Genomic DNA, 24,557 nt, shown 5'->3' with positions numbered 1-24,557 from the left:
TAATATACTAGTCTCAATTTTTATCTTTTTGGGTTAAAAAAATTAAATGCTTGAGGCCAACAGGAATCGAACCTGCAACCCTTCGATCTGGAGTCGAAAGCTCTACCATTGAGCCATAGCCCCAACATTAAGATTCGACGACCCTGGGATACTTAGATCAGCAAAATTTGAGCCTTTAAATCTAAAAATTTTTAGTTTTTTTAGAAACTTTTTTTTCAAGTAACAAAATACCTGTAATCATGAGATATATTAATTCCACTTCAAATACATTTATCAATAGCTATAGACTTAACAATTGTTTAAAAAAGCTGTGTAAAAATATATTAAAAAAAACTGAGGAAAAGAAAATAGCCTAATACACATGAACATACAAATTTTTACTAATACTAAACATAGAAGGAAAACTTTAGTTTTGATAGGTAAGAACCCCAAACTTGAACCTCTCAAATTATAAATTTATAAGTTCCGAAATGCTGGCAGCTCGTCCAATTAGGTATAGTTAGCAACTTTGGGGAATGGCATGCTTATTTACAGTTCCGATCAACTAAACTTTCAATTAACTTTTTCAAAAGCTAGTGTTGAATTCGTTGGTGAAAAGTAAGCTCACTTTTTTTTAAAAAAAAATATCATAAACTGCCGTATGACAGAGATTAGTTTTCTTTTTATTCAACAAACATTTCTTTTCTTTCTTTATTGGGGTTTTAAAATTTTATACTACTTTGCTTATAAAAATATTATATATATATATATATTAGACAGACTCCTAGTTCGACAAACGAAATATAATGTGATATTCTAGACTGAAATTCATCAGTGCAAACAAAAAAATATTTATGACACGCTTGTTATGTTAAAGCCAAATCTTATACAAAAAGTAAAAGGTTTTGTTAATATTAAAAGACCAAAAATTACTTGCAAGGGTAAAAAAATAATAATGTTTTTATTTGTTTTTCAAATAAGGAAATGAGAATGAATTATATTTAACCAAAAATAGACGTAAAAAGATGTCATATCTGTTGTCCAAAGGTTGCATCCTCCTAGTACATAAGCACCTATTACCATGTAACTATAAAGAATTGAAGAAATAGGAAGATGCTTCAACCTGGTCGCTATATCTGATTATGTCGAGTCATGATATTCTATACCAAGGGAATTTCCACTTTTGTTGTGTTTTTATAGTCAACGTATGTATTAATGGTTTCAATTTGACCGATTGGATTCCAATTAGAGTTGGTAAAGGAAGTTTTCAGCTGCTCTTGTCACTGTGTATAATAATAGCAAACTGAATGATTGGAGAATGAATTTAATTATTGGTCTTTTTTCTAAAATAAAGCCTTACTAATGTGTTTTCTGCTTAAACACGAAAGTTTCATTGAATAACTTCCCTTCTATATTCGTTACTTTTTTTTACTTGCAGGTGTATTGTTTGATATTAAATTACAAACGCAAACCTAGATACTATATACACTTTCGTATAATCTTTTTTAAAAAACCAGAGGTCGTTAACGCTCAATTTGGATTTCAAATGACTTTAAAATTGGAATATATAATATTGTTCCAGCAATCTTTTGCATTTAAGGTTTTTGTTTTCATTTTTTTTTGGTTTCAAACATCCCATATTCGAATTAATTATTTATATTTTAATTCCAATATCTATGAATATACTATCCATTTGAGTACTTTTAAAATTACCTTTATTTTTTCCCGTAGAGTACTATACCATGGAAAGAATAGATAAAACTATTCGGATTATTAAAAGAAGTTAGCTAGCTAAATTTTTTTAAGTAAAACTAAAAATTTTGAGTGTAACTTAATATTGAACCCTTTTTTTTTAAGAAATTAATACAGTTGGCTCCAGGAGTTGTACAAATTCAACGGGCCAATTTTGTTAAGAAGTACTTTAAAACTGTACTGTAATTTGATGTCAAGGTAATAAATCGATAGTTTCAAATTTATTTGAAAGCACATTACTAATCTTTGCATGTAAAATTGAAATACTTCTCAGTTGTAGTAATAATGCCAGGTAGATGAGAAAGGCAAGCCACACGATCTAGACAATGGAATGTTACTGAGTCAAAACCATCTCGGTACACTAGCTCGACCGTTTAATGCGTTTAGCATCAGTAAATCCAGAGGTCCTTCTATCTGAATAGTAAAGTGGTTGCATAAATTAAATACAGCCACCAAAGATGAGAAGTCTTCTTGAAGTGAGATATGTTGATCCAGAGGTAAACAGCATTTACACCAGGGTATCGGAGTTTTTTTTTGTTCCTAGCCGCTAAGGAAATATCTTTTGAACATACTTTTTAACAATAGCAAAATGGCGGGGTTCGCTTGCCGCAAAGAAATAAAACTATGAGTCAATTTGTTAGAGAACTATAAAACAGGAGTAATTTACCATACGAGGATAAAGAGATTAATGGCCACTGCGGTTAAAAGTTTATTGTATTAGACAAAGAGAAGATGATTGAAATTCGTGACGTTACCGAAACAGACTACATGGAGTGGTTAAGACTCTTTGATTTATATCTCCAATTTTATAATTCCTCATTACCTGAAGAGGTGAAGAAGTCAACGTTTTACAGGTCTCTAGATTACAATGTTCCAATGTGGTCTGCTATTGCTATTAGCTCTGAAACTGGGAGACCAATTGGGTTAGTTAATTATCTCAGACATGTTTCAACATGGTCTACACAAGATAAGATTTATATGAATGATTTGTACGTTGATGAGTCACAACGTCTTCAGGGAGTCGGTAAAGCTCTCATTGATTATGTTTATGCTAAGGCAGATTCCATGGAGACACCGGAGGTTTATTGGTGTACATCGACCAGTAACCATAGAGCACAATTACTATATTGCAAGGTTGGGGTTTTTGCAGACAAGGTCATTTATAAGCGGCTACCATCTTCTTAAACTACAAAGTTCAGAACAAACCCCTGGCACGTTTATACTATTTTAACTAAATCACACTTGATAATTATTGATAAGATATTACACCAACAATTATGCTTGTTATTAAAAAGAGTAGCTGTTTCTCACTCGCGTGACCTAGACAAATATAAATTAGAAGCAATATACTTGTGCACTTCTCTTTTTACAAATAGGTTTGTCTGCATTAATTATATTTTTTCTGTAAATTACTATCCCTTCTGAGACCACGTTATTCTTCGATTTGTAATGGATATATTAATTTTTCTTCTCCGAGTTTGTTTGTGAGTAGCAAAATTACACAATGAACTTTCATAGTCTTGCGTGTTGGAACGGTCCAATAAAACAACAATTACTTTGCATTAAGATTATTTGCAACCGGTTAACTTTTCTGTTGACACGTTGTGGGTGAGTGTATAATTCAATATACAAACTATATCTGTTTTATATAGCTGTATATGAAATCTTTCGTATGAGATGAGGGTTTGGCGCACATATTCTAAGGATAATTTACAAAACTTAGGTACATAGCACGATGTAAGAAATTGGTTTTCAAGAATGACAACACAATTTTCCAGAGAGATGGAGGGTCTTTCCTAATTCAGCTGATTTACGTCTACAGTTTTTGGCTCAAAAAAGTAAACTGATGCTCTTCGAGATTGATACATAAAAAATGTTGATGAAAAATGTATCAAAGGTTACCATCTCAAAGCAAGTAACAACATGCAAAACTTAGTTCATAAAACCCTTTTTGTTGTATAAGTTTATTCAAATTTTGTTTAGATACAAATAGTAGCATCCTTGAGACTGTCCAGTCTGCTTTTTTACCAGCCTTTTCTTTGAACAAATACTGATTATTCCCTAAATGTTAATATGGTGAGTCACAACTCCTGAAAATCCCCGCTTTGTTTCTTAGAAGAAGTTATTTGGGATATGTTTCAGATTTAGAAATAACAGTAGAAGAAGGCCTGCATTTTTGCAATAAAGTTTAGTTATATAGCAAAGAAGTTGATAGGGATTAAGTATCCCGAAGAAAAGGCAAAGACTGCCCATGACCTTAGTGATGTCGACAAAGAGGAAGAAGAGAATGCTGGCAACCATTTTGTCGACATGTTTTGTCTACAAATTACCAAAAAGGCAATTATAGAGATTGGTCCAGTAATATAAAAAGTCTAGAATCATCATCAAAGCAAAATGTCAAACTTACTACTTTGATGTTTGATTTATGAGGTTACAACTCACCTGCGTTGGGTATTAATCAGCCAATATCCTGTCGTATTGGGAAAAAAAGATATAATTTGTACAACCGCTGTTGGGAGCTGAAATAGTACAAGGAAATTCAATGGAGATTATTAGTTTCCACTGGGTAAACCATCTATTTGTGAATTAATAGACCCAGTAAGTGATTGCAAGTATATTACAGCAGTTAGTATGTGTTCATTATTATCATCCAGCGACACTTATGTCTATTAACATAAAATTCACCTTCTCTTAATTTAACTTAATTCAATGAAAATTTGTCACTTCGGAATTATCAAAACACCACCCTCTTGGTCAGAGAATTTTTTTGTAGAAGACCAGGGGTAAGGTTTCAAATTTATTTTCTAATTTGGGATGTTTCGACGGTTGAATCTTTTTAAGAATAATCACTAATATTATCAATAACTATAATATTGTAGATAAAAATAATAACTATGATACACCTATTGCGTACGTACTAATACGTGTATAATCGCACGAATAAACCATGGGCATAATGGAAGTTAGTCATAGCAGAAATAATGATCGATTCCGCCATTACTCCTTCTTCTCCTCCTTTCACTCCCGATTAGGAGCTATATCGGCTATATTAATTCTATGCCAACAACAGTGTCTTCGACAGCTTCTCTATGCCTATGCTCTACATGATCAACGGGACAAACTTTCTTTGCTTCCTACTCCGAATACTTGACCCTTGTTAACTTCCCTATTTTAAAATCGAAACCTTAACATCAGTATATTATCGTCTATCTACTGGCGCTTTCTTTTTTGGAACAGAATCTGAAAAATTCCTCCCAAACTTTTATAAAGCGCAAGTGGTTTAGTGGTAAAATTCAACGTTGCCATCGTTGAGCCCCTGGTTCGATTCCGGGCTTGCGCATTTCTTTTTCATATTTATTTTCAATATGGTAATTATGAGGGTTCAAAGTGACAGCTGCCGTTAACAGAGGGGTACTGTTGATCTTACTTTTAATATTTTTTTAATTCTCTCTCTTCCCCCCCTTTTCTCGATCTCCATCATCGTTAAACCCACCAAAACCATAAATACACAGAAATGACTATAGAAAAGAAGGTGCCTGTCTGGTTAGATTGCGACCCTGGCCAAGATGATACAGTTGCAATTATTGTTGCATGCTATTGTAAGTATTTTGATTTGGTAGGGATTTCCACTGTTCATGGAAATGTGTCTCTGGAAAATACTACAAGGAATGCATTAAGGGTATTGACAGCTATTAGCAAAACTGAAGTACCGGTATATCCTGGTGAACCGAAACCATTGAATAATTACAATGAAGTATTTGCGGCAAACGTCCATGGTAAGACTGGATTAGACGGTTCATGTTTACTACCTATCGCTCAAATGCAACCTCAAAAACACAAAGATTTTCACAGGCATTTGGCTCACAATATAATAAAATATGAAGGTAAACTGAATATTGTTGCTACAGGTCCATTAACCAATATAGCTGTATTTTTTGAGGAATACCCTCATCTGAAGAATAGGATTAACTGGATTTCCATCATGGGCGGAGGTTTTGACGTATATAACATAGGAGGTAACGCTGAATTCAATTACTACTGTGATCCATTTGCAGCTAGAAAAGTGGTGGAGGATGAAATTTTGTCAAAGAGAATGATCCAGGCGTCTTTGGACATTACTAGCAAAGTCTACTTGTCCAAAACTGTTCAAGAACGCATATTGCAAGGTAAAGATTTCAATTCTACTTCTAATTTCAGAGCAATGATGTATGAATTTATCGATTCTTACAATAGGAGAATGATAGCGCAGAATGTCCCCAATTACAAAGGTCCGATAATTCATGATCCTGTTGCATTGGTGGCTTTATTACAATTTGAAAACATAACTTCTAAATTGAACCTTTCTTTTGATAGGAGATCATTTGGTATTGGTGTTGCGGAAGGTTCTTATGGAGCTATTCAATCAGTTAGACCCGACAATAAAGGTGGTATCTATGTGCTTACAGACATCGATGTTGAGGAGTTTTGGGATTTCGTTTTGAAGTCATATGATGAAGCAGACAAACATGCATACATGAACAGTGTGCCTAGAGAAAAACTAATCCAAGAGTATGCTGGCTTATCAGTTGCATAGAAACTGTAGAAAAACTAAAAGCCGATAGTAGAAGCGATCGGATGTAATCTGAGCGAAAAGTTTTTCCTAAAATGGAATTATCGTTGTCCTTATCATATGTTTTGTCATTCAAGAGCAATAGTATAAAAAATAGGTAAAATCCCGCTTTAATACATCCCAAACTGTAGTGATTATAGATGTTCCACAAACTAAGGAAGTTTTATTATTTCTTATTGTGACAAAAACAAACATGACAATTACTTCATTCTCCCAAAATCTGAAGATCAATTCTAAAGACTTAGTTGAAACTATCCATTCTACTGCTGCTACGTTTGGAGCAAAGGGTGTCTGGGGGTCCGAGCCTACGCAAACAGGTGTTTGTAGATTGGCACTCAGTGATATCGATAAACAAGTTAAAGACTGGTTTGTCTCAGAAACAAAGAAATTGGGATGCACAATAAAAATCGATGAAGTTGGTAATATTTTCGCAACGTACCCAGGAAAATATAATGACCACAAGCCAACTGGGATTGGGTCCCATCTTGACACACAACCAACTGGGGGCAGATACGATGGTATATATGGTGTTTTATCCGGTCTACAAGTTTTGAGAACTTTACATGCAAATAAAATCACTCCGAATTTTCCTATTACTGTCATCAATTGGTGTAATGAAGAAGGTGCACGCTTTCCGATGAGTTTAATGGCTTCCAGTGTTTGGGCTGGTATCAAAACAAAAGATGAAGTATATGCTTTAAAAGATGTGTACGACAACGAAACAACCGTGTTGGAGGAACTAAAAAGAATTGGATATTTAGGAGACGTTGAGTGCTCATACAAAACCAATCCTTTGGACTGTCACTTTGAGATTCACATTGAACAAGGTCCTGTTTTAGAGAAGTACGGAAAGCCCGTTGGAGTACTAACAGGAGCGCAAGCCTACAACTGGCTAATTGTCAAAATGAAAGGTATGTCTCAACACACCGGCACAACACCAATGGAATTTCGTAGGGATGCCCTATTAGCAACTTCAAAAGTTATTACCGGTGTTAACCAAATTGCAAAGAAATATGGCGGTTTAGCGTCCATTGCGCATATGACCGTGTCACCTGATGTTGTCAACGTCATAGCAGGTGAAGTTGAATTTGTTCTTGATATTCGCCATGAAACTGATGAAGGATTAACTAAGATTAGAAAGGATTGCATTGAACTCATTGAAAGAGCTTCGTTAAATGAAGATGGCAATGGGGTTAGATTACCATACACCATTGAAGATCCATACCCGATCAAGGCCACCCACTTTGACGAAATGCTGATCAATATTGTCGATGAATCGGCAACAGTTATTGTTGGCGATGAGGGAAAGCATAAAATGGTAAGTGGTGCTGGCCATGATTCATGTGCAACTAACTTGGTTGTTCCAACAGTGATGATTTTTGTCCCATCTGTCGATGGTGTCTCTCATAATCCAAGAGAACACACCAAACCGGAAGAGCTCGAAATAGGGTTCCGGGTTCTTCTTGAGTCTATTCTGAGATATGACAATGCCCGTCTATCCGATCTGTAAGTTACTAGTAACTATCTGCTGTGTGTTTTAGACCTTTTAAATAAATGTCGATACAGTATAACAATGAAATTTCCGCATACGGAAACCGGCGACGGAGCTGGCCTGAAAAAATAGAAATTTATTGTTTTTTCACTGAGTCATATCAATCTTCTTGTAGATGATTGGCTTCGATGGTGTTTCTTCACCGTAGCTTCTTAACTTCTTTGCTTTATATCATATCCTCTGTTTATATCTATTGTTACCACAACATTCCAAGAACTCATGTTTACCCTAAACACAAGGTTAAGATTTCAGGCTTCCAAGAGAAGGTTCTCTACAGCAACATACAGGTTGGCTGGCCAAAATTTGGTTGAAAAAATCGTCCAAAAATATGCAGTTGGCTTACCAGAAGGTAAAATAGTCCATTCAGGAGATTATGTGTCTATTAGTCCCGCTCATGTTATGTCTCACGACAATTCTTGGCCAGTTGCTTTGAAGTTCAAAGGTTTAGGAGCTAAGAAAGTCAAAAACAACAGACAAATTGTCAATACCTTGGATCATGATGTTCAGAATAAATCTGAAGCTAATTTAACCAAATATGAAAACATAAAAAACTTTGCGAAGGAACAGGGTATTGATTTCTACCCAGCGGGAAGAGGTATAGGTCACCAAATTATGATTGAAGAAGGCTATGCATTTCCAGGTAACCTAACTGTTGCTTCAGATTCCCATTCAAATACTTATGGTGGTATAGGTGCTCTTGGTACTCCTGTCGTTAGGACAGATGCTGCCGCCATTTGGGCTACGGGACAAACATGGTGGCAAATACCGCCAGTAGCAAATGTTGTTTTAGAAGGTGAGTTACCAAAGGGTACTACTGGTAAAGATATCATCGTTGCTTTGTGTGGTCTATTCAATAACGATGAGGTTCTCAATCACGCGATCGAATTCACCGGTGATGCTATTAAACACTTACCAGTTGACTACAGATTGACAATAGCCAATATGACTACCGAATGGGGCGCATTGTCGGGTGTTTTCCCTATCGATGACACCCTCATCAATTGGTACACTAAAAGGCTATTAAGAGTTGGTCCAAACCATCCTAGAATTAATAATCAAACTTTAGAAAATTTAAGGAATAACAAGGTTTTAGCAGACAGTGATGCATACTACGCCAAAACCCTTAAAATCGATCTATCAAGTCTAAGCCCTTATGTTGCAGGTCCGAACTCAGTCAAAATAGGTACGTCCATTGAAAAATTGAGTGCAGAGAATAAGAAAGTAAACAAGGCGTACTTAGTTTCCTGTACAAATTCTAGGTTATCGGATATTAAGGCTGCTGCTGAGGTTGTGAAGGGAAATAAGATTGCACCTGGCGTCGAATTCTATATCGCTGCTGCGTCTTCAGAAGTTCAAAACGACGCTGAAGCAGATGGTGCATGGAAGACACTGATTGATGCAGGCTGTATTCCATTACCTGCTGGATGCGGACCATGTATCGGTTTAGGTGCCGGTCTTTTAAAGGAAGGTGAAGTTGGTATTTCAGCAACTAATCGTAACTTCAAGGGTAGAATGGGTTCCAAAGATGCGTTGGCTTATTTAGCATCGCCAGAAGTTGTTGCGGCATCGGCAGTTTTAGGTAAGATTGGTGCACCGGAGGAAGTTTCCGGTGCTCCATGTAAAACAGCTACTGAAGTTAAGAAGACTATCATAATCAATGAAAAACCAGCCGGTGATGACTCGATTGCTAGCGCACCATCAGGTTCAAAAACATTGGACGGTTTCCCAGAATGTATTGAGGGTGAAATAGTTTTCTGTGATGCTGATAACGTCAACACAGATGGTATATATCCTGGAAAATATACATATCAGGATGATGTAACAAGAGAAAAAATGGCTGAAGTTTGTATGGAAAACTACGATTCTGAATTTGGCAAGAAGACTAAGGCAGGTGACATTATTGTGTCAGGTTTTAACTTCGGTACAGGCTCATCTAGAGAACAGGCAGCTACAGCGATCTTAGCTCGGGACATTAAGCTTGTTGCTGCAGGTTCGTTCAGTAACATTTTTGGTCGTAATTCTATAAACAATGCATTGCTAACATTAGAACTACCTGAGCTTATTGAGCTACTAAGGAAAAAATATGCAGGATCAGAGCCTGAATTGACCAGAAGAACCGGATGGAGACTCAAATGGGACATTCCAACATCAACCGTTACTGTTACCAATGAAACAGGCGAGGTGGCATTGACTAACAAGGTTGGAGAGCTAGGAACCAACTTGCAAGAAATCATCATTGAAGGTGGATTGGAAGGCTGGGTCAGAGCACAATTGAAAAAGGAAAATAATGCTTAGTTATTTTTTTTCCCTTATAGATTACATAAATAAATAATGCTGCAACTAAACAGAGTATTACATGAAAGCGAATGTAACTCAACTAAATGCTGTCAAAGACGGTTGTTTTCTACTAAAAATATGAGATTTATTGATTATTTAGAACCACAGAAGATTTAAAGTACAACTTATAAAGACCGTTTATAAATTCTTGATTTCCTTTGAAATTTCATCGTAACTTTCCTTGTATTCTTCAGACTTGCCGGATTTGTCACCTTTCTTACCACCACCAGGGACAATCATAATACAACTGGTTGGTCTTTTTGTACCGCCTGCACCACCTAGATCCTCCTTGCTTGGGACAAAAATGTACTGTACACCATTGTCTTCACACAGAACAGGTATATGGGAAATAACGTCTGCAGGAGAAATATCGCCGGCAATAATGACCAAACCCTTCTCTCCCTTTCTCAAAGCTTTGACGACTTCCTTAACACCTCTTTTAACGTGCTTTGCCTTTGCTGCCTTTTTGACAGTCTTTAGTACTTTTTTATTCAGTTTTTTGGAGGCAAGAGGTTGTGCAAATGGAAGAACGTAAGGAAGTTTGAGGTCATAGTTATCCTTTTCAGCCTCTGCTGAATCTTTAACGGAATCTTTCTTAGCCATCTCTGATATATTAAAGGGTTGCTAGTTGTATAATCCAATAGATGATACTTTTCCGGTTTGAAATTCCACCAAGAAAAATCGAAGAAAACATGATGAAAAAAAAAAAAAAAATATCTAAGATTAAAAATTGCAAGAAAAGTTAAACTTCCCCATCTGGGTACAAAAAGAAAACCTCAAAATCGACGCATCGATTAGCCTATTTACAAAAAACAACTAGACAGCCAACAATAGGCATACATATGCAACATACAGATATATACATATTAATACAAGTCCCGAGCATCACTCTGGAACATCCAGACCCACACGTCTAGCAGTTTTCCTGACTTTGTCAGTCTGCTTCATGCTGATTCCAGGGTTGTAACGTTCGAGAAGCTCAACATATTCTCTTTGGGAGTCAAGGAAGGTAGCCAAGTTTCGTAAATGTTCTTCCTCAACAGGATGGTGCTGTTCCTTATCTAAGTACTTGAGTAATCCAATGTCAAGCTTGGGCATCTGAGAAGCAAATGTTTTCTTCACTTCTTCCACAAGTGCCTCATCTTCTTCTTTACTGAGTTGTTTACCAGCGTTTACGTATTGCATACGCTTGTATTGTACCAGTGCATCCTGTTTTTTCAAAATTTCCCTCATGTGAGTCTCGTGGCTCGCAGCAACATTCCTCTCAAGAGCTGCATACATCTTCTTAAATATAACCTTCCCCGACATTTCTGATGTTTCTTCTTTGGCTTGGCAACGATATCTCTGCACGGAGAAGATACTTTTGAGCAGAGGATTGTTGTGTTATAATATTAGGTGGATTTTAAAAGCTACAAACCCTAAAATGGAAATCTTCGCTGCAATTTTGAAAAGACCAAAATACTTTTGGCAACAAGCCAGAGATGTAAGGTTTCCCATACAAGAGGAAAAGAAGTTGACAGGTATTAACTATACTATTCAGAATTATCCGCATAGAAAATACAACAGAGTATTGTGGTACTGTTTTAGCTTAAAACATGTTTGATTTAGATTTTGCGAGCATACCCAACAAAGAGGCATGGATAAGTTCAGCTAGACAAGCTACTGAAAATCCAAGCGACTTTAAAAATTGGGAAAAGCTGGTTCAATTGACTGAAATTTTACCTTCAATTAACCACAAGACTAAAAACACAATAACGGCTCATTCAAAAGAAGTTGAGAAACAACTGGTTCTGATAACCCATGAAAATTTGGTGATAAATTTCCCGCTATTAGAACAATATTGGATCAATTACGCCGAATGGCATTATAAATTTAATGATCTGAGTAACTGTATGAAAACATTTGAAAGGGCCCTCAAAATCATCCCTTCATCTCTAGTTATTTGGATTGCTTATCTCGAGATACTAATGAAAGTATATTACTATGACCATGAGACCATGATCAAGTATTTTGAACGGGCAAGAATTTCAATCGGATATCATTATTACTGCTCCATTTTTTTTGATAAGTATCTAATTTTTTTAAAGAAGAACAAACTAGAAAAAAATTACCATTTTATTTTGAGAAGGATAATAGAAATTCCGCAACATGAATATCTCAAGTACTTCAAAACTTACTTTTCTTTAATCGAAAATGCCAATTTAGATACAATAAAATATATATTATCCGGCAATGATTTAAAAAATGACTTTAATTTAAGCTGGGTGGATCTTTTAAATGAAGATACATTCTCTAAACTCAAAACTGACATTAGGAAAAAGTTTGTGGACCTTTACATCACCACTCAATATTATACATGGAAATTTTACGAGTTTGAAAAAAGGCTCAAAACCAACTACTTCAAGCCACACCATGAATTAAGTAGACTTGAGCTTAATACTTGGAACTCATATATTGAATATGTTGAGGTTCTTAATCTAAAAATTGCTACGAAAGAGCGAGAGCATTCTTTGATCAAAAATAACCAAGCACTGATCCAATCTGTATATGAGAGGTGCCTTGTTGTCACAGGTAACTATCATTTTTTCTGGATCAAGTTGGCAAATTATTATCTAAACTATAACAATATAGATTTAGCAAAGGAAACTTTACTAAGAGGTATTTATGCCAACCCTATCAGGAATTTGAAGCTACGGATACGTCTGATTGATTTGTACACAATTACTCTGGAATTCGATAAGGCAAAGGCAATCATTTACGAGTTGTTACAATTACTACCTAATAATCTAGAGATCTTTTGTAAGATGTTACAAGTCGAACATTTCACTCTACCGTCGAATGTCGAGAAGCTAATAATGAACAAACTCACGGAAATATCTAAGAGTAAAAATGCTCTTTTGGAAAACCAATTTGACTACTTATTCATTGAAATGCTAGATTACTCATGTATTCCAACCTCTCGGCTGCGAAAAATATTTGAACATTTCAACAGAAAAAAAAGCACATACTATATCAAGGCGAAAACTATGTTTACTGAACTTTACGAAAATTCTGGTTCCAAACACACAGTAGAGGCTAAAAAAGATGGTTGGTGTTGTGAATATTTCTAATTCTACTAAATAAGAGGAAATCTGAATCACATGTATATTATTCGATCGTGTATTACTATTGGTCGAAACAAAAGGACTACAATTATTGATAGATGCACAGCAAAAGCCCACAAGAAAAATTAGTATACCTATATCCCTTTATGTCCATTAATAACAAAGTTCGCAATTGTAAGAATAAACCATAGTGCAACTCCGACAAACCCCATCCACCTCTTAAACATCCACCCGTTGAAGGGTATCATGACACTGTAAAAGAACAACATCATAATTATACTTAAAGCGGTTAATTGTAAACTTCCATCAACAGTGAACTCAATGTATGAATTGTGATTATTAGATAGCTGAATGATTAGAGAGCAAGCGCCAATACCAAAAAGTATATAGAGCAGAGGACTTCCAAAACATGCATGTAATCCAGTTAAAGGCCTACCCAAACCAGCCAATGCCAGATTGGTGACGACATCACCGATGCTGTTTCCTAATGAAAGTACAGTCAATCCCAAAATCGATTCATTTAATGAATAGATTTCTGCAATATCTTTAAGAATAGCAATGATTCCTGCTGCCGTTAATGTTATGAGTTTCAAGACCACAAAAAATCCGACTACCGAAGAGACTGGGGTGAATGAAATTTGATAAATACTAGGTACAACCTTCTTGAAGAGTATGGAAAGCAGTGGTAACGTTATTGCAGCTGCTATAACAGTAAATGACATATCAAAATCAAATAATATTAAAGGGAAAACTCCGATTTGTATGTGGAATAAATTAGTTGAGATTTCTAATTCATGCTTCAAAATATCTCCCTGTAGTTCTGATGGTAAAGGCACAGGAACAATCAGGTTCAAGATGCTACTTAATGGGATAATAAGAAAGGATAAAATTGTTTCGTGAGGCGCTAGTGAACTCGTATAGATTTGAAGAGGACACAATTTTGTAAACATGCTGTTCTTTGTATATTCGACATAAGGTATTAATGTAAGTGACGGTGGGTTAGCCCTGATCATTGGGCTTGGGCTTCTAGAACATGTCATGGTATCATCATTACCTGTGATGTTTTTAGTGTAACTGTGCGGACTTAGGTAACCTTCACTCATTGATTCTCTTGCACCAACTCTATGTACTTCACTTGCAAATGAACCAACATCATTTTCTTCAATTATTTGAAATTTACCTCTGAAAGGTTCAACGTCAGATAGAGGAGGGGTCGACGATGTCGGTTTGTCTTGGTTTTGAAAGTACTGTTTTATATTGATGAGGGAGTTATTTCTCGAAGGATCATAAGCCTTGCATGGATAGAGAATTTGATACTCATCCTTGTTGCGAATTTTCTTTGTAGAATTTGTTCTATTTAGACCTAAAGAGGCACTGCTATAGATAGTTCTATCATTAAGTGAATTAGCTGTAGAATCTTCGATAGCACACTTATGAATTTCCGACTTTTTCTTATCTGTGTCTGTTTTTAGTTGAAGAGGCTCGTCTAATTTATTTATATCCTCTTCGTCATCTTTTGAAACATGCTGTGTAATTTTGATTTGTTGAGAAGAAGGGGAATGGAGTGGGGCAAGTTCATCTGCCTCACTCTGGTTCTCGATGTCTGTGTTGATATTAATACTTTGACTATGGAGGGGTATATTTTTTATTTCTTTACGTTTCCACAACCATGCCAAACGAAGCGAATCAATTAGTGCAATCTTGTAACCTCTACCTCTTTCTAGATTATCAACGTTATGTGCAAAGTAATAATCATTGACACTTGTATTAGATTCATTTGAAGCCATGGAATTCGTACTGGAGTTTTCGGGCCTATCACTCAAAGTTTCACCTATAGGTGAAGGATTCAAACAATCATCTCCGACATTCATGGGGCATTTATTGTCTGTATTGTTTTTGTCGTATCCTTCGATTATTTCGTTTCCATCATCATCGGTAAATAAAAAATTCAGCACTATGAAAACAATGTATAATATGCACAACGTAATCGACTCTGAAACTGAAATTTTGCCGTCAAACAAGATAAACAAAGAAACGACCATCAGTAGAAAAAACACAATCAAGTCCCTCATGAAAGTAGTTTCATTCACTCTGAAAGGTTTATAAATAGCCAAAACACCAATAACGACGGTCAATGCAAAATTAGCCGAACCAAGCAATTCACCTACGGCCATTGAAGTCATTCCCTGTTTCATTGCAATATAAGTGGATAAGACATCAGGAGAACCATTGGCAAAAGCTAGCAATGTTAGTCCGGACAACTTTTCATTTAGTTTGAGTAAGTCAGACAACGAGGAAAGATTGGGAACAAGGTAATCCGAAGCCAACAAACCTAAGATCAAAAACAACAGCCCAGTTAGGATCGAATTCGTAACCCATAACAAAACATTCGACATAATTGGATAGTCCACATTCATACAGTAGTATTGCCTTTGGTAAAGGTAGCTTAAATCCGGACAATTGTTAGTCAAGTAAAGACACATTTCAGAAGCAGTCCCGTTCTTCGGAGGTTCACACTCCGAGAAAAGCTTAAGATCCCCAAAAATCGCAACCGGATCATGTATCCATCCCATGTCTAAGGATATGGTGTGTTTAGTTTTATAGAGAGGAAGGAGCTTAAAACTTATAGCTGAAGCATTCCCTACATAACGCTAATCTGAATCATAGTTGCTAATGCAATAGAAGTTCCTTTGAAAAGATAAAAAATCCGCAAATAGCCGCACAAAAGGGAAAAATACAAAAAAACAAAAAAAACAAAAAAAACAAAAAAAAACATAAAATAAATAGCAGAAACTCCAGCACTATTTGATGCATGTCAATGTTTACTGTTTACCTAGAGCTTATTCTCTAAGGGGGTCATTAGACTATAGATGATATATTTACATGTAGGTAGACGTGTACAAGAAAGGGGGAGCACCATTATGCAGATTGTTCTTCTGGATTGGCTAGATCGTTCAACAAGATCTTAGGAACTCTTTCAGAACCAGTGAATGGGAAACCTAAACCACTCAAAAGTATCCTTGCATCTGCATCTGTCTGGGCACTTGTATGCAGAGTAATATCAAACCCAAAACTTTGTGGCCAGGAGTCTTGGTTATTTTCTATTTCTGGGAACAGTTTAACATGTTCTCCTGATAAACCAAACGCAATGTTACCGTATCTATCACCTGATTTGTTGGAAATGCCGTAAAAGTCTCTAATTCTTGGTAGAACAAGTTCAGTCAAAGTGGAGACAAATTGGGAAGCATCCCTACCATGAAGGGTTACTTTAGCACCCATTTTCATACCTGGTCTTAATTTCCAGTTTGGAACGTTAGTCTTAGCATAAATTGGAGTTGGTTTAACACCTGTTATTTGCTGCAATTGCAAAGCAGCTGATATTGCCTGTGCTGGATAAAGTTTTGCATCTTTAACAAAACAGTTCAATGTAACACCTTCTAAAACAGGCACATTGTCGTATGTTCTTGGATGAATAGTGGCAGAGGGAACAACCTGGCCTCTTGGTTTCCTCAACGGTCTGTTTAAATGATATGGAGAGGTCATATCCCACTGTCTTCTCTTATTACCATACACTGGTTGCTGACCATGTCTATAGTTGATCAATAACAGGTCAGATTGGAGGCTATTGAAATAATGATCTTCCACTCTATCTGGATGTGTCAAATATGGTTTGAATTTTGGTGATCTGATATCATATGGATCCAGTTTGAGCTCAGGGAATCGTGGTGAAAGGAACTTTTTGATGATTTTCACCTTGTGATGAACAGGTTTGACTTGTGCACAACCAACTTTGGAGACAGCACAAGTAGAAGAAAACTGACGGATAGATTGGATGAACATCTTTCTTCGTCTGAATGAAAGCTAATGGAAAGACAGCCTACCTAACAACTTGATCTCTCTCTCAATGTGCTCAAAATATTATTCCAGCTCTTGACCCTCTACAATTCATGTCTAGAGGTGAAAAATGTCGAGAGTAGAAAAAACAAGGGGAAAACAATAAATCACGCCGGGTAACAAAATTCTCAAGGTCTCTGTAACATTCATGTTTTTCTGCCTAGGATTGCATTATGTTAATCATCTATAGAGGACGTTACCCATTGAATTTTTGCTCATTGTACATACCGGTTGGTTTGATACTAACGTTTTCAGCTCTTAGGGTAATATGAGGTTTGTTCCGCATCGAAATCCCGGATTTCAAACTGCAGATATTTACGACGACACGTTCACTGATTTCAGTTCAGACTACGATTCAGATGATGGTTTTAACACAGAATTGGAGGACACTGAGGGAAATATCTTACATTCGGATGTCACCCTTCCTTTAGAAGAGTTAGAACAATTACCCGAGTTTCTCTCTGAACAGGGGTTGAACAAACGTTTCGACCTTGCTTGTAAATTAGCAGATCATAAAGAGCTCATTCCTATACGTCAATATTCGCCTAATCTGAAGCCGTCTTCTCGTTTACCCACATCTGAGTCAGCTCAAACTCAAGTCGAGAGAAATAGAGACGACAATTTGGAGTCGTATTTTGTATCAAGATTTACAGAGGAGAAACTGAAAAGAAAACAGAAACTTGATTTTCTGATCAAAGAGGAAGAGGAGAGAAAGAGGAAAATAGAGGAGGAACGTCGTAGGAAGGAGGAAGAAGAAAGGCGACGGAGGGAAGCCGAGGCACGCCGTATTAAGGAAGAAGCAGAGAAAAAGGCAAGAGAGGAAGCAGAACGTAAGCGTCGTGAGGAGGAGGAAAAGAGGAAAGCCTTAGAAGAGGAGAAACGACGTGTTGAACGACTTGAAAAAGCAAGGAGGGAACAGGAAGAAGCCCTGAAAAAGCAAAAGGAGGCAGAGCATGAAGCCAAAAGAAAACTAGATGCAGCAAGGAAAGAAGAAGAGGAGAAGAAGGCTCTAGAGGAAGCCAAAAATTCCATCGTCAAACCTAGTGAGATTGAAAAATTGTACATGAAGTATATGGATAATATCAAAGTAATCGAAGAGACTATTCTAAATCCAGTCAGGGAGGATAAGGAATTGAAAAAGGTTGTCGGAACTCATAAACGTAAAATCAACCCAAAATTTGGTCAATTAACAAATAGCCAACAACAATATTTTAGGTTAGTTACTGAAATAAGAGACTTAATCCTACAGACACAGTCGAATGAGCTAGCATATAAATGGATCCTTAATTTTGTTTCAGATGCCATCATCTCACAGGCTGAAACAGAAGTTTCAGTAAAACCCAAATCGTCGCTACCGTTAGCTAAACTTACTCTGAATTTAATGCTGCTATTTCCTGCACTTCGACACTATATGCTTTGCAAGTTTTACAGATCCTGTCCTATGCTTATAGGTTATTCTTGTTCGGAAGATACAGAAGAGGGAAGAGGTCGTATGGGTTGGATGAGAGATGAAGATACTGGAAAATGGGAAAATGAAGTTCAACATAATGAGAGATTGTCTGGTATTTCCACTTTATATTCCGTGATAACTCGACTAAAGGTTGATCAGTCTTACCTTGGTTACGATCCTTCTTCAATGAAACATCCACTTCCAATTTCTCACTCTTGGATTTTTCTTGCACGAATGGTTGATACCCCAAGCGCTCTAGTTACAGAGACACACTTTGTGATAGTTGGATCATGGTGGGATGCCTGTTCTAGAGAATTTCTTCAAGCTTATGGAAGACAAAGTGCAAAACTTCTTCGATTGATTGTCGAAAAGTGGACAAGAATCAATGGGAAATCTTCAGCAGGCAGAGTTAGATTACAACTCCTAGGCGAAGAGTGGTCAAAGGGAGTAGTGAAATCATTCCCTGAAATGGAAATGTAAATGAAATAGATGTGAAACTGTATAGAATGAGGAAAGAAGAAAAATTTGTACTTTACTAGCTAAATAATTAACCACGATAACGTTGATGTGCATGTGAATGTGCTTGTTCTCAAATAAAATTTCTGTGTCTCGTTTAATTATAGTTATCAGTCGTGTATGTACCAGAAATATCCTTTTATTCTTTGAGGGGCGGCAGTGCACGTGAAAGCCAAACATAACATCGTATAACCGTATGGTCAGACCGGAAGTCCATATTCCAGACTCACCAGAGAGTCCATATCCAATTTACATTGAAAGAACAGAGGTCATTCCTGGATTTGGCCGTGGATCTACCGATTTAGGATTTCCAACAGCCAACATCAATGTGGCTAATAACAAGCTCTTGACCGATATCAATCCCGGTGTCTATTTTGGTTATGCTAAACTATATAAATCTGATAAATTGAAGAATGGAATCAAGGATGTTGAAGTTGAAAGAGTGGATAGAAAGTCGTCAGTTGTTTTAAATTATGGTCGTCATTTACAAGATGAAGAACTTGAAATTTTACCAATGGTTATGTCACTCGGCTGGAACCCATATTATGGAAATAAGGAGAAAACATGCGAAATATATATCATTCATAAGTTTTCTGACAGCTTCTATGGTGCTGATATGTCTGCCGTTATTTGTGGATACCTCCGACCTGAACTTAACTACGAAGGAATTGATGCGTTGAAGAAGGACATCCAACTTGATGTGGATATTGGCCTACAAAACCTCAAGAAAGAAGGATACTTGAAATGCAAGTATCTTTTGAACTAGGTTATAGATAAAGTAAATAGGTTAACTATACACTACAAATTCTCCGTACATCTTAGCAAAAGAAAAAAAAAATGTCGATCACTTATGTAAGAATTTTTGGATAATTAATGCTACGTTTTATGTTTTCAAATGTTTTTAATAGTATATGAGTTGATTGAATCAGTTTATATTGGGGAACGAGAAGAAAAAAAAATGGAAACAGGATGAAAGTATGGATCCCATTAATTTTTTCTCTTTGTGTGGAATTTCAAAATGGTTGTTTACATTAATTTCAGTTTTTCATCGTCTGCCTTTTTTGAGAAGCCTACCATTTGCTTAATTGTGACAACAGCAACAGTCATCATTTTACTGAACCAAAAGACATTTAAAACATCCAAGACAAAGTTGCAACCCAAAATAACACACGCACCGAATGTGGTAAAGCCTGGCTCATCACTGGCCACATATCGATCCTTAGCTAGTTTTATAACTTGATACCATCCCCAGCAGATTCTAACAAAAAAGAAAATCAGAATTAGAATTATATTGTTTAGCAGTTTGACAAAATCAGGCAACACTTTAAATTTCAAACCAACCCATCTTATATCCAAGAAGGGAGTTGAAATTTCAAATAATAGAAATGCTGCTGAGTAATACAGAATGAAGTTTTTTTCAACAGCAATGCCAAACACAATAGTGGAGACGATACCGTGTACCAAAAATCCGACTCCAAACAAGTTAACGTAGATAGTAGAGATGACAGTATCCCAGATAAAGTAGCTCAATGCCATACTTGCATAAAATCTGGCGTATGGTGTTGATGCAAATACATGATCCTTGGATAAGTGTTCATTCTTGAATACTGGTATACCCAAAACACAAATTATAATTGCTTGGATAAAGGAAACAACTCTAACAGACCCGTCCAGCCTGTTCTTTTTCGATTTCAACGCATTTGAAATAGTCGGGAACATAAAGATGAGTTTCGAGAACTGAAATATAGTAGTATAGAGAGTGATTCCAAATATTAGAGTGTGCAAGTTTTCCTTAACAATTTCGGTATTTTGGAACTTCTGCGGAACATGTGGAACGATATGTTCGTCAACAAAAGGCTTCATCCAAGCCAAAGGATCATCGTACGAGTACTTTTCCCTAAACTGGTAAAGGGCTTGCATCTTGGTTCACTTCAACCTGTACTATGTATCGAAATACCGTTTGTATACAACAAAGAAATAGTATGTGGGTGCTATCAACGAAACAACTCTCGTATCTGGAAAAAAAAAAACAGAACTTTAGTCAGTTGCTGTACTAACGCGATTTTATTCATGTATTCCTGTTTACATAATGAGGGGAAAAAATACTAAATAGGATAATATCAAAGTTTTAAATGTTTTACTTTAAAGTTTACAAAAAAAAAGGGGGAGTTTTATACTTCTGTGACAGCTATATTGCTGTTCTTTCTTGCAACCGCAGCAACTTTATCACCCAGACTGAGGGCAAGTCCTTGTCCCTTGGACCTGATTCTCACATGTCCAACAATAGGACCGTCTACGCTTTTTTCAATACACAAGTTAGCAAGCGCATCTTCACCAAATGTAGATCGAGAATAAAGATTAGCAGACAAAAATTGGCAATCACCAATGATCGAGCCTGGGGTTAGGTTATTCATATTGGTGCTCTTCAACAATTCGTCCAAGTATTCCTTTAGAGTAGGCAAAGAAGAGTTAACACTAATTTTGTTCTCCCATTCAAACTCGTTCCACATCTTTCTAAATTGAGCTTCTGTACAGGTAGCTGGCTTGATGTAGTCCAAGATATCAATATGGACGTCACTCAAAATAACAATTGTACTCTGGTCAGCGTGCTGACCATCGTATACAATGTTACCAAAAATCACACCGGTATCCGCACTTGAAACCTTAACAGTAGTTTGTGTCCTATGGAAGCCATGTGGAGGAATGTTACTGGAAGATGGTTTATCAATGACCTTCAAGTCACCAAGTGCTGCAAATTCTACACTTAGGTTACGCAATGTAGTCGTAGTTTGGTTGACAATCAGAACATCCAAAGTGACATCAAATTGGTGAACTTTAACATATGCCTCTGCATAAACAGGATCAGAGAAACCAGTTAACTGAACAATCTTGTTCAACCTGGAAGACAAATCTTCCTTTTGAGTAGATCCGCCTTGAACGGCCATCAGCTCCTTTTCATCATCCCCAATGACTTTAGCATCCTTATTACTGAACTGTCTGAAAGCAATAGGATCATCAACTTGTTCTGCATTTAGATGTGTAGAGCTCAGTTTTTCGATTTCTGCTTCGACCTGACCATCAACTTGCTGGTGGAAGGCTTCGATGGTACTGTCCAAAAATGCATCTTCAAGCAGTTTAACATTGGTTTCCTCTTCAGATAAAAACCTAATACAGGACATGATTCTCTCAGATGAATCTTCATCAATTTTCTTTTTAACAAAGGAGGACTCACCAACTCTTAGAATAGAAACCATTATAAGCATAGCTTCGGCTTTTAAGGCGTTCAATAAATCTTTTCTACCTGAAAGTTTGTTTAGTCTCAGTAATAATTTGACTAATGTTGATGCCAAAACAGAGGCCAAATAAAAATCACCATCTAAAATGAAACTTCTAATTGGGGTTTTATAGTGCTTGGAAGATGCGACTGTGCTATCCTTCTTTGGCTCATCATATGCACTTTCTGTTGCATAAGTACCATCAGCTAGGACTTTTGGTTTTGTTGCACTTCTATTTTCACTCTTAGCCTCAAGATCATCCTCTTCAGCTTCAAACCCATTTGCTTTTTTTTCTGCTCCAAGTATAGGAATCTCACCAATATTAGTTCTGATGTGTTTCCAAGTAGCCTGAACGTCGGGTTCTTCAATGCAGTATTCACCTAGGATCCAGAGAGAGCCTCTATACACTTTCCCTGATTTTACATTAGATAAGGAAACCAATAGTCTATTGATGATGTTACTTCTTAAGTCTGGGTATTTATCAATTACCTGTTTAACAAAAGTTATCACTTCAGTGGCTGCCGATGTGTTCAATTCCCCAATGAATTCCAATAGTAAGTCAACAACAGAGGAGGCAATCTCATGAAACTTGATTGCAATAGAATGAATTGCACTGATTAGAGCTTGTCTGTATTCAGTTGTTTTATCCTCATTGGAGTTTGTGGTTCTTTGCAACTCCTTTTTCAACAATTTGATAACATCCTCAACATTTTTTGATGAAACAAGTTTCAAACCAATTTCAATGGCTTTATTTCTAACATCAACGGATGGGGAAGATAATACTTTCAAGATATCCAAACAAACATCGTCTAGAACCCCCTCATTTTCAGAATGCAATTCACTGATTCTTTCCAGCGCAATCAATTTGACGTTAATATCTGACTCCTTGATAGCCAACTCAACAAACTTATTAGCTGCATTTTTAACTGAAGCAGGGGAAGAGCTCAGCACACTTAATGTAGTGGCTGCTTCATAGGCAACAGCCGTATTACCAAAGTCGAGTAATGCGGTGACAATCTGTAAGTATTGCTGTCTTAATTCATTGTGTTGTAACGCATCTTTACGAATAAATTCAATGATTGCTAGTTGAATCAATGGATCTAAAGATTCCAACTGTTGTTCTTGAATATACAACAAAGAAGCTTCTCTATTCAACTGACTCAAACAAACAAAGGCATTTCTTCTACAAGTAGCATCGTTTTCAATATTGAGGAAATCAAGAATTAATTCAGGAGCATCTGGAATCAAATGATCAGAGACTTTATAGATGGAGTAAATTGCAAAAACAGCATTCTTTCTAACGTAAGCGTGACGATGTTCTAAGCAGGATCGACAATTTGGAACCAACGTTTCCAACAATTCTGGCTCCTTCAGCTTGTTCAAAAATCTCAATGTATTACCCCTGATAAATTCATTAGGATGTTGTAAATCTCTTTGAATAGCGTTACAAACCAAAATCATTTCATGTCTAAGCTTCCCTTCCGAGTCATACTTTTCACAAATTTCCCAGTAAAAGTATAATAGCTTCTTTAGTTTCTTATCTTTGGAAGGCATCACATATCTAATGATGTGCATCAAAAGTTCAGGCATGGGATCGGAATTGATCATTGTGATCAAAATGTTCCTCATGGTGACTTGTTTAGATTCGTCATCACCCTTTTCAAGTTGAGTTTTGAACTCATTGACACTATACTTCTGAGTAGTTGACGGCTAGAGTAAAAAAAATAATAAAAGGCAGTTTACCAGAACCCAGTTAGTATTTCAGTCTACAATTTGGTGGATTGTTCATTGAATATATTCACGTGTTTGAAGTCTTCCAATAATAACAGGCAAAACAAACAAGAAAACTAGTAGGCCCGCAATAGGGGGGAGCTTGCAACAACATACCTCATAGATCAATGTGTAAGCTGCAGAATCTACAGACATTGTAAATGCACCTGTTGCTTGTGATTTGTGGCAAATTGGTTCTCTGCAAAAATGGTCACCAAACTCAACTGTTCCAGCAAATGGGCTCTCATTTACAATAACAACTCACGGCGTCAGCGACGGCCACCAGAGCATTTTGCAAAAAACCCACAATTCCAAAAAT

The 24,557-nt window shown here is 36.5% G+C and overlaps 13 protein-coding genes and 2 non-coding genes across 15 annotated transcripts; 8 read left to right on the top strand and 7 right to left on the bottom strand.

The window, feature by feature from the left end:
* Positions 1-51: 51 nt before the first annotated feature.
* C5L36_0Btrna2W lies at positions 52-123 on the bottom strand. Its single transcript has one exon. It is a non-coding gene; the product is annotated as a tRNA-Trp (tRNA).
* Positions 124-2,463: 2,340 nt separating this feature from the next.
* C5L36_0B00630 (uncharacterized protein) lies at positions 2,464-2,916 on the top strand (the record flags this gene model as incomplete). Its single annotated transcript, XM_029464414.1, has 1 exon — positions 2,464-2,916. One exon carries the CDS (start codon positions 2,464-2,466, stop codon positions 2,914-2,916), a length of 453 nt encoding a protein of 150 aa, XP_029320273.1.
* A 2,084-nt stretch (positions 2,917-5,000) lies between these two features.
* On the top strand, positions 5,001-5,071 carry C5L36_0Btrna6G. The gene has a single exon. It is a non-coding gene; the product is annotated as a tRNA-Gly (tRNA).
* Positions 5,072-5,245: 174 nt separating this feature from the next.
* Positions 5,246-6,304, top strand: C5L36_0B00620 (uncharacterized protein; the record flags this gene model as incomplete). Its single annotated transcript, XM_029464413.1, has 1 exon — positions 5,246-6,304. The coding sequence occupies one exon, from the start codon at positions 5,246-5,248 to the stop codon at positions 6,302-6,304; it is 1,059 nt and encodes a 352-aa protein (XP_029320272.1).
* A 229-nt stretch (positions 6,305-6,533) lies between these two features.
* Positions 6,534-7,850, top strand: C5L36_0B00610 (uncharacterized protein; the record flags this gene model as incomplete). Its single annotated transcript, XM_029464412.1, has 1 exon — positions 6,534-7,850. One exon carries the CDS (start codon positions 6,534-6,536, stop codon positions 7,848-7,850), a length of 1,317 nt encoding a protein of 438 aa, XP_029320271.1.
* Positions 7,851-8,111: 261 nt separating this feature from the next.
* Positions 8,112-10,187, top strand: C5L36_0B00600 (uncharacterized protein; the record flags this gene model as incomplete). The annotated part of the gene is made up of 1 exon (XM_029464411.1): positions 8,112-10,187. One exon carries the CDS (start codon positions 8,112-8,114, stop codon positions 10,185-10,187), a length of 2,076 nt encoding a protein of 691 aa, XP_029320270.1.
* A 180-nt stretch (positions 10,188-10,367) lies between these two features.
* C5L36_0B00590 (uncharacterized protein) lies at positions 10,368-10,832 on the bottom strand (the record flags this gene model as incomplete). Its single annotated transcript, XM_029464410.1, has 1 exon — positions 10,368-10,832. The coding sequence occupies one exon, from the start codon at positions 10,830-10,832 to the stop codon at positions 10,368-10,370; it is 465 nt and encodes a 154-aa protein (XP_029320269.1).
* A 282-nt stretch (positions 10,833-11,114) lies between these two features.
* Positions 11,115-11,537, bottom strand: C5L36_0B00580 (uncharacterized protein; the record flags this gene model as incomplete). The annotated part of the gene is made up of 1 exon (XM_029464409.1): positions 11,115-11,537. The coding sequence occupies one exon, from the start codon at positions 11,535-11,537 to the stop codon at positions 11,115-11,117; it is 423 nt and encodes a 140-aa protein (XP_029320268.1).
* Positions 11,538-11,824: 287 nt separating this feature from the next.
* On the top strand, positions 11,825-13,339 carry C5L36_0B00570 (uncharacterized protein; the record flags this gene model as incomplete). Its single annotated transcript, XM_029464408.1, has 1 exon — positions 11,825-13,339. One exon carries the CDS (start codon positions 11,825-11,827, stop codon positions 13,337-13,339), a length of 1,515 nt encoding a protein of 504 aa, XP_029320267.1.
* Positions 13,340-13,467: 128 nt separating this feature from the next.
* C5L36_0B00560 (uncharacterized protein) lies at positions 13,468-15,906 on the bottom strand (the record flags this gene model as incomplete). Its single annotated transcript, XM_029464407.1, has 1 exon — positions 13,468-15,906. One exon carries the CDS (start codon positions 15,904-15,906, stop codon positions 13,468-13,470), a length of 2,439 nt encoding a protein of 812 aa, XP_029320266.1.
* Positions 15,907-16,252: 346 nt separating this feature from the next.
* On the bottom strand, positions 16,253-17,173 carry C5L36_0B00550 (uncharacterized protein; the record flags this gene model as incomplete). Its single annotated transcript, XM_029464406.1, has 1 exon — positions 16,253-17,173. One exon carries the CDS (start codon positions 17,171-17,173, stop codon positions 16,253-16,255), a length of 921 nt encoding a protein of 306 aa, XP_029320265.1.
* Positions 17,174-17,495: 322 nt separating this feature from the next.
* Positions 17,496-19,157, top strand: C5L36_0B00540 (uncharacterized protein; the record flags this gene model as incomplete). Its single annotated transcript, XM_029464405.1, has 1 exon — positions 17,496-19,157. The coding sequence occupies one exon, from the start codon at positions 17,496-17,498 to the stop codon at positions 19,155-19,157; it is 1,662 nt and encodes a 553-aa protein (XP_029320264.1).
* A 232-nt stretch (positions 19,158-19,389) lies between these two features.
* On the top strand, positions 19,390-19,959 carry C5L36_0B00530 (uncharacterized protein; the record flags this gene model as incomplete). The annotated part of the gene is made up of 1 exon (XM_029464404.1): positions 19,390-19,959. One exon carries the CDS (start codon positions 19,390-19,392, stop codon positions 19,957-19,959), a length of 570 nt encoding a protein of 189 aa, XP_029320263.1.
* Positions 19,960-20,219: 260 nt separating this feature from the next.
* C5L36_0B00520 (uncharacterized protein) lies at positions 20,220-21,113 on the bottom strand (the record flags this gene model as incomplete). Its single annotated transcript, XM_029464403.1, has 1 exon — positions 20,220-21,113. The coding sequence occupies one exon, from the start codon at positions 21,111-21,113 to the stop codon at positions 20,220-20,222; it is 894 nt and encodes a 297-aa protein (XP_029320262.1).
* A 251-nt stretch (positions 21,114-21,364) lies between these two features.
* On the bottom strand, positions 21,365-24,097 carry C5L36_0B00510 (uncharacterized protein; the record flags this gene model as incomplete). Its single annotated transcript, XM_029464402.1, has 1 exon — positions 21,365-24,097. One exon carries the CDS (start codon positions 24,095-24,097, stop codon positions 21,365-21,367), a length of 2,733 nt encoding a protein of 910 aa, XP_029320261.1.
* Positions 24,098-24,557: the final 460 nt, after the last annotated feature.

This window comes from Pichia kudriavzevii, chromosome 2, assembly GCF_003054445.1.
Source record: "Pichia kudriavzevii chromosome 2, complete sequence".
Taxonomy (NCBI): Eukaryota; Fungi; Ascomycota; class Pichiomycetes; order Pichiales; family Pichiaceae; genus Pichia; species Pichia kudriavzevii.
The sequence above is the reverse complement of the archived record's forward strand: the minus strand, read 5'-3'. Positions and strand labels throughout refer to the sequence as shown.